This window comes from Ictidomys tridecemlineatus, chromosome 10 (assembly GCF_052094955.1).
Source record: "Ictidomys tridecemlineatus isolate mIctTri1 chromosome 10, mIctTri1.hap1, whole genome shotgun sequence".
Classification (NCBI taxonomy): domain Eukaryota; kingdom Metazoa; phylum Chordata; class Mammalia; order Rodentia; family Sciuridae; genus Ictidomys; species Ictidomys tridecemlineatus.
Window position 1 is genome coordinate 49,048,002 of NC_135486.1, and position 13,212 is coordinate 49,061,213.

The window sequence follows — 13,212 nt, forward strand, 5'->3', positions numbered from 1 at the left end:
TGAACCAAGGGAGAAAGGATTTTTAGGCAAGAAGGGATAGCCAGATGTGTTTAATATTTCTCAAGTCAGGAAGGTGGAAACCAAGAATAGTTGGTTGATTTTGGTAGAGCAAAAGAATCCTGAGAACAAAGGGCAGGCCACAAGGAGTCAAGGTTTAGATAGTTGGTCAGGAATGGGAGTTCTCAGTTCAAAGTCCGTACACTGGGAGGTGTAGCTCTGCTCAGAGGAAAGAGGAGAAAGAAGACTGTTTTCAGACATGCAACAAAGAGCAAGAAGGAAAATCTTTGTAAGCTTTTAAAAGAGGAAAATTTACTCAGGGGTATTATTGTAATATAAATTACCCTTTTAAATATAGGCCCCCATTTGATATCATGTGAGCTTAAGTTGGCCCTGTTTATTTGTTTTAACAGTTATTTCTGATCCATTTCCAGAGTAAGCCCTATAATAAGGTGGCTGAGAATCTCTAAGTATCCTTGAGGGACTTCCCATTGGATACCAACCCAGCACAGCAGTAACACCTTGGACCAGGGTCTAACAGCATGCCCACTAACTCCGATTCACACTGCCCCCACCAGCACATTTATGTCACACTCAGTTTCTGTCTCCTTTTTCTATAGAACTTGGAAGGGTCTGTCAGATTTGTATACTATTTGAGATTTTTATCTATTGAAAAACTGATGGGAACTTATATACAGCAATGTCTTGGATGGACTGCAGGCCTCATCTCAGCTGCTGGCAGAGCAGTAGTGCCTTAGGGACAGCTGCCATGGAGGTTAAGCTAGACAGACTCCTGCTAGAGTCCAGGTACCCAGAGGTAGTGGAATTTGCAACTAGACTGTGGTGTTACCTAAATCGTTCCAAAATTAGAGCAGGTGGGTGAAGATATATGTTTGACGTGCAGAATGTATGCTAGTAAAAGGAATGGTCCTTCTGAAACTTCTTCTCATGCAAACAAATGATTCATTTTTCAAAGAAAATAATAGGCAGGTACTTTATTCTTTAATATATTCCTTGAACCCAGGCTCACTAAGAGTGAAATTAGTTGGGAGTGGGGAGTACATATTTAGAGGGAGAGATTTATAGGCCATTTTTAATTTCCTTTACTTCTCCCATTTTCATTAGATATTTGGCTTGATATTACAACCATTGTCTGGATTTCATATTGTACATGAAACCTGTGTTTTACAAGTAGTGTCCACAGTGATATCATATCCTAGCATAGATATCAGGAGGAGCAGAAATGCCCTCAGTAATTTTGTGATGTTTAGGAGAAATACTTGTCGGAGTAAAACATAGAATAATTGGGCTTTCCTCTTTGCTGCCTTTTATACTCAGGATGGCAATTCCATTTCTTAAGTGTGAACAGTTGTCTCTAAAAAAGGCCAGCATATGAAACATCTGCTGTGTGAGGAAGTGGAATTGTAATATAGTAAGGTTAAATGTGTTTGGAAGAAATGTGCTGAAGTCACTAATGCCATAAAGTTTCCATATGTAGTCAGTACACGTATATGGCATATAGCAGTGCTGTAAAATCAAAACCAAATGTTTTCAAAGGGTAGAAAAGCAATTATTGAAAGAGGTTTTTAAGGTTGCTATGCATGTGTGTGCAGACTTTTCACGAACACAAAACAAAAAATCATTATATGGGTAAATTAAACCACAGTATGAAAACTAAGCAATTTGGGGCCCACTACCCTCTATTGATAACATGTTTGTAGGTAAAAATGCATAACTTCTGGTTCATTTGAAAGAAAATGGATCTATTTAAAATAAAGTGTAATGAATAATTGTATGAGCCTAAAGCTATTTTCATTTCATATTGCTGATATTTTAAAGGTCTAAAATGTAAAGGACTCTTTTAAAGTCTGAAGGAATGAACAGTTCTCATACATGCTATAGAAACAAAGGACTTTATTGCTTCAAAACCAGTTACTTTCATCTTAGTTTGCATTTGGTGGAGGAGGAAATAAAGCAATTTTTTGCATTGGGCATGTTTAAGAAACGTGAAAACTTCTGGCTACTTGGTGTTTACATTTGAACAACCACAGTCAGCATGTTGTGATTTATGTTCTCATTACATTCAAAATTAATTTTTAAAGGTCATTCTGACTTATCTAATAAAATTTTTCCTTAATGATTTTTTTTGGGGGGGGGAGTTGAGGGGAGGGTACCAGGGTGCTTAACATAGCCCTTTTTAATTTTTTTTAATTTTGAGACTAGGGCCTCACTAAGTTGCTGAGGCTGGCTTTGCACTTGGCATCTTCCTGCCTCAGCCTCCCAAGCCTCGGGGATTACATGCATGTGTCACAGTGCCTGGCTCCTTTATGTGTTTTTAAATCCAGCATTTGTAGTCAAGTAAATAATGTTCAAGCTTAGAGTCCTGTGGATCTATGTGATTTTGCACAGAGAAGTCAGCACTTGATGGGGCCAAGAATGTTTAGTTCTGAATTTGATGAAGAGGATATTTGAGGCAAGGTTACTTTTTCTATATGTCTTTAGTTTCTCTTTAGTTTGGAGAAAAAAAGGACAGCATAGTAATTAAGAGCCAGAGTTTAGAACCAGACTATCTAGGTTCCTGTTGTTATGACTTGAAATAAGTTCCTTAACCTAATGTATCTCAGTTTTGTCACATAAAGTAGATGTCAGGATTAATGTGATAATTGTCTGTGGAAAGCACAGGCGCAACTAGTACTTCAGTAAGTGCAGACTATCATCATTTGTTTTTAAAAATAACTTTGAAAGAGCAGAAATGAGGAATGCTTATGAGAGTCCCTTAAATCACATTTGTGTTATATTTTAATTCCCTTATTAGGATTGTGAGTTGAGGTAAATATTGCCATAAAGCCAGATCTATGAAGTCAAGAGAGCAGAATGTAAAAATTAGTAATCTATTCTTAGAGAAATATAGTAGCTTCTTTCAGTTACAGCCATCAGCTTTATTTGTATCTATTAGTATGGTTTTGAAGAAATGATTTATAAATATATGAGTAAGAAACCTATTTCAGATGAACCAGAAAGAGTTATCACAACAGCCAAATAAGCTAATATTGTTGAGAATTTGAGAGGAGTGGTCTACAAGTTAAATATTTTGAGTTTTTTTCCTAATAATAATGAATCAAGAAACCAGAAACTTTGCTGGATGCCTTTTAAAGTTTAGAAAAATGACAGTTTAGTCAGCTCTTTATTGGGCACTCAATTCATATTAAGACCAGAAGTGTCAATACATTAAGGCATGGATTGTCTCTCCCTCTGCAAATAGCCCACACTTACCTTGAGTGAATATTACTTGCTTTACCTCAAAGGCATCTCTCTTGAGATTGCCCTCATTCTCAAGGGAATGTGTATATCTACTTCCTAAATAAATTGGTCTATATCTTTGGGGGGGAAAAAGATAATAAGGCATGGTCCAGGGTGTTATGGAAGTGGGAGTGGGGAGTATGTGTATACACAAATATCTCTTGTGTTTTAAGGTGGTACATGAGGTATGGGAAGGGTGTCTGGAAAAAAGTTCCACTGGTGAAATTTGGAAATGGACAAAAGATTCTAAGGTGTAGGAAGAGACCAAAGCCAGACTCCAGTGCCTGTAGAGTAGAAGAACCCAAGTGTGTGTTCATTTAGTTCCTGGGTATTTATTAAGCGTCTCCTTCAAGGTACTGTTTTAGAAACTGATGCTAAACCAAATAAAGATCTCTGTCCTCATGAAACTCACAGTTAGTGGATATATTCATTATAGTTTGAGCTCGAAGAACTAAGGGTTATGGAAAGTGTTTGGATTGGTTATTTGTCAGATTTACACTACATGAATCTGTTTATAGACTGATTTCTTCAGTTTACTGGACTGGTAGAGCAAAGGTGTGGAGAAAGGAAATGATAGAGGCTACAAGGAGGATGGATCTTTTGTTAAAATTCTTTTTTCTTTCCATTTATGAAGTAGGGCTTTTAAAAAAAATACATTTATTTTATTGATTTTTATGTGGTACTGAGAATCAAACCCAGGGCCTTGTATGTGCTAGGCAAGTGCTCTACCACTGAGCCACAACCCCAGCCCAAAGTGGGTTTTTAAAAAATATTTTTAGTTGTATATGGACATAATACATTTATTTATTTATTTTTATATGTTGCTGAGGATCAAACCCAGTGCCTCACACCCGCTAGGCAATCACTTCACTACTAAACTACAACCCCAGACCAAAGTAGTAGGGCTTTTTGATCTTTTCCAGGCATAGGTATAAAATGTTATTTTTTCATATACAGACATTACTCTTATATATGACATATTACCAGTGCTACTTTATCACAAAAATGAAAGGATAATAATATTGTAACTTTCTACAATTACATATAAATACTTTTTATCCTATAAGCTCTTTTATTGATAAATGCCTGTTCTAGGTCAAATATTGCTATAACATAAGGACTGAGCATATTGTTCTCTTATATAGCAAAAAACTCTACACTGACTCTAAGAAGCCCCCTTTGTGTTTTCTTTATGCTTTATAGTTATGCAGCCCTGCTAGCTGACTGGCCAGTAGTGGTCTTGGGTATGTGCACTGTGTTTATCGTGGTCTGTGCTTTGGTTGGAGTTTTAGTACCAGAGCTTCCTGACTTCTCTGATCCACTGCTGGTAAGGAGGACTGAATTTATCTATTTTCTTTAGCCTAAAAACATCTCCATGAATTAATACCTTAATACTTATTGCATTCTGTTATTTAATGTTCCATTTCTTGTAAAACCTTCTCCAGACATCAGTGAGTAGTTAACTCTCTTTCTGAAAAGTAAAAATGTGTTATCTACTTTCTCAGGTTCTCAAGAGATCAAGGAACTTGCTTACACTCAAAAATATGGAAATTTTGCTTCTGTGTCTCCATGTTTAAGTTAAAAGGCAATCTATTTAAGAATTTTACAATATGCAGATTCTTTATCTATTAAGAACCTATTAAAGAAAATTATTTTCAGAAACTTTTTAAGAGTGAGGGTCTACCCCCAGTTCCCCCAAATAAGTTAAGAAATCTTAGTATTACTAATAAATAACAGAATCTATTTTTAACTAATGTTCCTTTTGAATAGAATAGTAATAATAATAATTAAGAATAATGATATGTTCTCTGTAAAACACTATAACATTGCATAATGTAATTTAATTTGATCATAATGTTTACAAGATTAAAAATAAGTATTTACTAAATACTTAGGCATGAATTAGAAAAATAAGCTTCTGATAAGTTTTTTTCCCCTTTCCTGTGACAGGTAGCATACCACAGAATCAAACTGTTTTGTCACAATAAGTAGGTGATCATTATCATGTCAAGTCATCTTGTTTTAATGCAGCTCACCTTTGGAGTAGCTGTGAGGAATGTCTTTATTTTCTGTTGAAAACTATACATCACTTTGACATTGCTTTCCCAAGCTATTATTATAAACATACTTAGCCTAAAATGAAATACACTAATGAGAGCTTTTAATATTTTGCCTTAGGGTTTTGAACCACGAGGGACTGCAATTGGACAGAGACTGGTCACATGGAATAACATGGTGAAAAATACAGGATATAAAGCAACATTAGCAAATTATCCTTTTAAATATGCAGATGAACAAGCCAAAAGGTAATTATTTATTTTATATAACTTTTAGACAAAATATTGCTTAGTGAATTCTTCTTTAAAACTCTGAGCAAAAAGCTTAAATGTGAGACAAAATCTTTTGCCATAGAATTTGCTTAACTTGTCACTGTTTTATAAGATTTTGTTATAGTAGGATGAAAAGATGAAGGTTTTTTCCTTTTTCAGAAGTGAGAAAATTAAAATAGTTGTTTGTAATAATCTTTCCAACTTAATATCAAGTACTAAATAGGTTATGGCTTTGAGAATATATAGCTCCTGGTATGCTTATCAACCTCAAAATAGCTAGAACTTTATTGAAGATCCAATTGTTGTTCCATTTTCAGCCATCGAGATGATAGGTGGTCAGATGATCATTATGAAAGAGAAAAAAGAGAAGTGGACTGGAACTTCCACAAAGACAGCTTTTTCTGTGATGTTCCAAGTAAGTAGCATCCTAGATGAACAAATCCTTCAGCAGTTTCCTAGCATGCAGGGTGGAAAATGATCACAGTATAAAAGCAGTATGTGGCTAGTCATACAACTTCATTATTTCTGTCATACTTGAAGAGATTTTAGTTGAATTACTTATTTTACCCCTCTAGATTAGTCAAAGACAAGTCTGAATTTATTTGTAATAAAAATTAAGATGATTAAATTATATTTAATTTTAAGAAATATATAAATCTAATAAAATTCAAAATTTCAAGTTATGTTTCAGATTCTTTATACCATTTATTTCTAGCAAGTTATAAGAACATAATCGATTGAACCCTGAAATAATATATTGTATTATCAAAAATTTTTTGAAGCTTTAATTCACTCAAAAAACATATAGTAAGAGCCTTCTATGTGCCTGGTTTGCCACTTAGTAATAGAAACAGAGATATGAACAAAATAAAGACCAGAAGTCCAAAGCTTGAATGCTCAAGGGCCTGGCAAATAATGTGAGTGAGTAAAATGTAAGATGGTTAGAATTGATGGTGACTATGAAGTACCAGAGAACACCTGTCCTATCTAAAGAAATCAGCTGATACTCAGCTATAGCGAATTTAGGCTTGTGGAAATGAGGGTCCAAATATTGCAAGAAATTCCCTGAGGCCAGAAATTCTAATTTTAATGTGAAATTACAGATCTCTAAATATTGGCAGCACACTCATTAAATAAAATTCACTGTAACATAAAGTCAGCCTGATTATTCTCCAGCTGCCGGAGAAAACAGAGCATGAGGAATAGAAGCAATACAGATGAATACATAAGACACTGATTAGCTGTATTAATTAGGAGCAAGTAGTTGTGGATAACTACAATTTCTGATTAAGTGTATATTACCATTACAGCTCTTCTGGTTTCAGCATTTTTTATTGGTGGTGAAGAGCCCTCTTAAGTGTGCATGTATTTTCCTGTCTTCTTAGAACACTGGAAGACCTGATAGAATCTTTTATGTCTCTAGATCTTGCCAAGACTCCAGATCTTTATTTAGAACACATTTCACTGTATAGTAATAGAGAGAGAGAAAGAGGTTAGGCAGAATCTTATAGAATCTTATTGCTTAGGAAACAATAAAAGTTTTCTTTTCTGTCTCTTCTGTTTAAAAAACAGGAGAAAAACTGAGCTTGGGTTCGTTGAATGTTCTGGCTATTTTATTTCTCTCAAAGTGTTAGTATACATTACTGCTTAATCAACATCTGGTTAGTTAATATCTTAACCAGAAAAAACATTAGCAAGTTCATGTTTATATTTCAGTTGTCAACACCGAATATTTGTCTCATAAGTAATAGGTTCTGCCTTGACCAAAGCCATTATCAGCTCTATGTAAATGAAGTGTTTGTTTCTATGAGGCTAATTTTGCTCGAAAATCAATATACATAAGATTATAGCTACTTGATAAAGGCAAGAATTTACTAAAGAAAACTTGATGATCATGAATAAAACCTTTTTGTACAATAAAGCTTTTTTCATAAATTTACTGGTTAACTTTAATGCAATTTGGCATTTTAGGTAATATAAAATTAATCTACTTTTACTTGATACATACTAAATGCTTTTAATGACTGAAGAGACAGAAGCAATACTTATTGAGCACATATTTTCATTATCATGTAATTCTCACAGCCATTTGAGGTAGATGTTGCTGTCACCATTTTATAAATGAGGAAGCAGACTCAGAGAAGCACAAATAATCAGTGGCAGGACCTGATTACATCCAGATCTGACTCCAAAGACCATGCTCTTTCTAGTATGTCACATACCTGTCTTACTGAGAAACATAGTTTGTATTAATCTGATTTCAAAATATTTTTTCTAGATTCTGTTGTACCAGAGACTTCAAGTACTCACCCAGAATATGCAGTATATTTGGGATCCTGGCTGGCATTCTATTCATATTTGTATTCTGTTTTCAGAACTTTAAAATTGATTACCTGCCATCTTTCCTCTGTAGTTAGCTGCCAGAGAAAATATCCTGATAATCTATTCTTGACATTCCCTAGTGCATCATTCTTCCATTTTATATACCATTATGGTGAAATTAAGAGGAAGGCATTTGATTAATTTCCTGCTGAAAGTTCATATGTATGTTCCTTCCTAATTATAATCTGATCAGAAATAAATTTGTTTTATACTTACTTATTATAATTTTAAGATAGAGTAAATAGACACAGGCTTTGAGTAAAGGCAATATTAAAGCCCAGTTTTTAAAAATTTTTATTTTTTGTATTCTGATTTGTATACATGACAGCAGAATGCATTATAATTCATATTACACATAGAGAGCACTAAAGCCCATTTCTGTTGGTTTATTTAACATTTTCTCCTGGAATTCATCATGGTAAAGAATTCCCTGCTAATGAATTGTCTATGTGGTTCCCCAACTTTTGTTTCTGAATTCTGAGTCTTATAAAATAAATGAATAATGTATAAACCTTCTTCTTTTCTTTTTTTCATACACCAGGTGACCGATATTCCAGAGTAGTATTTACCTCAGCAGGAGGAGAGACATTATGGAATTTACCCGCAATTAAATCAATGTGCAATATAGATAATTCCAGGGTATGTAAAATAAAACTGAAATCTGTTTAGCACAAATAAGGTTTATTATTGAAACTGCCCCTGGTATCTGATTAGATGAAAGTACTTAAGAGGCTTACCTACTGAGGAGGAAACACCAGCAGGCCAGCGTTAGGTTCTTTCAGATCCCAGGATCAAAGTGTCCCTGTGTTGCCCCATCTTTACAACACACTATCTTCCTTAGTAAACAGCTCTTTTCCTTTGCCACTCATGTTCTCTCTCCATGATAGTCTCTTCTGTTATTTCCCAGCATATTGCCTTTCAGGATAATCGCTAAAATTGTATTTTCTCTCTTCTCTAATCTAGTTTCATTGTTCTCTTCATCCCCTCTGCCCAGGCAGTTGTCAGCATCTTAATTATGCTATTAAATGCCTGCCTCTCTGGCAATCAGTGGGTCATTTGAGCCAGTGACCTCAAAGGAAAATTTAGGGAACAGGCTATGAAAGGGGACATCAAAGGGCATAACTACAAATGTATGTAAATGGCCCTACTAATACAAACCAGACTGCCCTAAACTCCAAACACCTTGCTGCTTTAGAAGACACCAGGATACAAGAAGACAGGCATCTCCTCCCACAGTCTTCTCCAGAGCCAAACAGATGTCAGCACCAGAAGATATAAAGTCAATCCCCCTGGGTTTGGAAGAGCTGTCAATTTCATGTGTTCAGAGCTAGTTTCTCCAAGCAGAAACTGTTGTCTGGTATTGCTGATGGGCCTGTCCAAGCACAGCAACTTGGCAGAAAAGGAACTCATTATGTTCTTAGCATAAATCTAAATGTAAAATCATTGGTTAGTTAAAAATCAAGTCATCTGCCCTGCTATAGCTAGCCTGCCAACCCAATGCAATGTTCATTCTATCAACAGGATTTCTTAATGGAATAGAAGGTAGAAAGGACTCTTAGAGGTCACCAGACCAACAGTCTCATTGTGCTGACATGAGTACCTTCCAAGAGTGAAGTAAGTGGCCACATCCTCTAGTTAGTTGGTCCCAGCACTTCTGGCTTTACACCATTCTCCATTCTCCGAGGCTATTTATACATTTTGAAAATGACTTTCCCTTTGATTAGAACATCAATATTCTGTCAGTGCCACCTTCTCTTTATACAACTCCAAATAGACCAAAGCCATAAATGACCTAAAAACAGACCAAAGCTTCTTAATCAGTGGCCAATTTTTTATTTGCTGTATTTTCTTGTCTTCACAGCTATCAGGTACTTAGATGGAGGCTGTGAACACATTTTTTCCTTGTCATGTTTTGCAACACTTCTCACATAGGAAGTTAACTCTAAAGTAGGAGATGAGTAGGGACACTATGTGTAAGAGTTTATGCTATGTACTTGTACATGACTCAAATGGACCTGTGGCTTTGAGATTTATAATACCTTTAAACAGATGAGAAGTTGAGCTTAGAGAAGTTAAGCCAGTCTGCTTACTTTATCATCACACTTAAGATGAGAACATGTCATTAACTTCTATGTCTTTTACTCCTATACCCTTTACCTGGGATTGATCTTCAGACCCTGCCCCACTTTTCCTGAAGACTTGGAAGTGATTGAATTCATTGTTAATTAATAGCTCTAGTTGTTGAGGTATTGACCAAAGTTTTCTAAACACGGTGCTGTGAATTATTTCATTGAATCCTCATGACAGAGTTGTGAACCAGATACCATTATTTGTCCATTTTATAGATGGGGAAAGTTTACACACTGGTAAGTGGCAGATTCAGGATTTGGAACCAGCCTCTTCTAAATCCAGAATCTTTCCTCACTGTGATTTGTGATTCCATAGTGAAGAAGATACTCCCAACCCCATTTATATTTAGTTTTGTTTACTGTATATGCCATTTCCTACTCAGATGAACCTTAACGAGTCAAAACGGCCTAGAATAAGTATTTGGGGTATTGTTGTTTCTGTTGTTGTTTTTAAGAGCTAACAATTTCATGAGTGTGTGTGAGACCAAATGGATTCAAGAACTCAAAAACCAGTAAGCAATACTGTGCCATGATAGCTTTCATTAGTGAAAACAGTGTCTGTGTATATGTGTGTGTTAGATGATAAAAATCAGCATATAGAGGTAGCTTACAAAAAGGCATACACAATAAGAAACAAGTTAATTACATTAAGGGAAAATAATGGGGAGGAAATAATAAAGCTAAGAGAGAGATGAAGTGTATGAGAATCCATACCCACAATCTGCATTTGCTGGTGGTGAATTGCAGATTTGTCTCTAACCTCCCATAAGATGGAAGAGTTGGAGGAGGGGGGTTAAAATCAGTGTCAAAAGTCACTGATGGGTTAATAAATGTGTTTTTTTAAGCTGAATCCCTGCTTTTGCTCATGCTAAAAGGGAATCATTTTTCATAGTCTTCATAAAAGAAGTGTGATGTCACAAAGTTCTTAGCAGCGTGCTTATAATATTGTATCTTAACCGATTAGTAAAATACACCTTAGGTAGGATGATAATAAGAAAACCTGATGGCAAAAGCATTTCTACAAGGGATTAAAACAATCTAAATATTTGCTTTATAATGATTTGGCTTGATGCATTTGCAAAAGTTATACTAAAAGAATAGGTAACACTTTGCTTGGAATGTTTCTCTTTACTGGATTCACAATAAGGGTTGGACAGCTATGAGTTCAATTTTTTAATCCCTGGAAAGAACAGGATGAGCATATTTTCTAGGTCACCCATACACTTTGCCATTTAATTGGGAAGAGAGTAGTATTGTGGTCTTCTTGTGGGAATCTGAGAAACAGACCCAAGACCCATGTCTGAATGAATGGTTAGTGTGGCCAGTTCCAGATCCACACCAATAAATGAACAAATAGACAATGAAAAAGTATGGTTATCTGGCTGGACATGGTGGAATGTGCCTATAGTCCCAGCTAGTGATGAGGTTGAGGTGGAAGAATTGTGAGTTCAAGGCCAGCCTGGGCAACATAGGCAATGTAGCAAGACTGTGTCTCAAAACAATGTTATAATTTTAGCTTGTTAAATTAATATTTTACCAGATGTAAACATCTTTGTATTCTAGTTTCAGATTTTGAAAAAAAAATAATAAATGACCTTTCTTACGATGTATTCATCTGATATCTTAAGTTGTAACTTGGGTTAACAGTTCTAGCTTTCAGATTACTGCTATGTTATTTTTAAGTCTCCTATCTGAGGCTCCTTTTAGGATTTTTATGTGTTTTGGTAGTTTGAGCAGACAGTCCTGAGACGGTCTTTCTTCTCCACCCCTCAATCCTGGCTAGTGTCCATAAGCACTTTATTATTAGCACCTCTTAAGTTCAGTGGGACATAATCAATGATAGAGAGCAGAAGAGCTTAATTGTTAGTGAGTCAACACCATAAAATGTATGGTAATCAACATAGTATCTCAGTGAGGCCAGATGTTTCACTTGTCTTCTGCCTGTTACAGGACAGTTAGTTCAAACTCATATGCCACTTGTCCTCATAATTCAGAGAGGCACAGGTTTCCAGAGTGATTGACTTCTGTTTCTGATGCTGTTGCACACCTAACAGAAATGCTTAATTTCTTAGATGCTCAACAGACCCTCAGTCAATTTCCCTGATCCTCACATTACTTCCTTTTACCCTTGGACATCCTAAGGGACACCCTGGCAGATAGTCATTAATAACCAGAAGTGTGTTTCTGTAATCTCAACTCTCTGGAAATCGTTTACCCTTCCTAGTCTTTGCACTTTGTAGACACTGGCGCACTGAGAACTCAGCTTGTAAAAAGGATTTGAAATGTGGTGCCTGAGACTCTGGCTTAGTAAGGTAACCTTTGAGGACAGCTAGAATTCCCCTGAAGCTTAGAGCTAAAAACCCAAAAGTATGTATTCTGGTCCTTATTTTAAAGAGGCCCATCGAGCCCTTGCCTTCTCTTTTGTCCCTAGGATCCCCTTCACCTTGTAATACATGGAGGACTTTGTTACATGGGGAAGGAGAGTCTAGCAGTCAGTTGAACCTGGTATTAAGGGCTTAATTTTCCTCCCTTTATTCTTTTCTCAGCTTCTTGAAATATCGCCAACTTTAGCCAGTAGTTTTAAAAGTTAAGGTATCATTTTAAACTCTGCTGGTTTCTTCTTTTTCTCTCTTCTCTTCCTTTACCCCCTACTTTATGTCAACTCCACCCCTGCCACTATCTAACTAGGGAAATGTGCAAAGACATGTTATAACCACATAAGCAAAATGATTCCCTAAAATATCCAATTTGTGAGTAACTAGAATTAGAAGGTTTGTATTTCTCCTGAGAGTTACAAGAAATTGCTTTCACGAACTCCATTTTTATTTTTATAAACTTCAAAGATTTTGAAATTATTCCAATGAATCTTTCTAAAAAATATGATAAAAATGTAACTTCTAATCTTGTTAAGCCCCACAGTATAATACATGCCTCTGTATTTTTCTATTTCAGACACAAATGACCAAGTTAGTGCCACTGTCATGCCATACTGACAGACTTTGGCACTCCTTCTGCAGTTCCACATAAGCCCTCATACACAATACACACATTAAATTATTTTTTTTGTTTTTAGT

At 35.6% G+C, this 13,212-nt stretch overlaps 1 protein-coding gene across 15 annotated transcripts in view; it reads left to right on the forward strand.

Moving 5' to 3' along the window:
• Disp1 (dispatched RND transporter family member 1) overlaps positions 1-13,212 on the forward strand; it is a 204,151-nt gene that overhangs the window by 183,474 nt on the left and 7,465 nt on the right. For all 15 annotated transcript variants that reach the window (XM_078022872.1, XM_078022874.1, XM_013359216.4 and 12 more), the window contains 4 exons: positions 4,501-4,624; positions 5,476-5,603; positions 5,945-6,042; positions 8,551-8,648. In XM_078022872.1, coding sequence (XP_077878998.1) covers positions 4,501-4,624; positions 5,476-5,603; positions 5,945-6,042; positions 8,551-8,648 — 448 coding nt within the window. The remainder of the gene's footprint in view (positions 1-4,500; positions 4,625-5,475; positions 5,604-5,944; positions 6,043-8,550; positions 8,649-13,212) is intronic.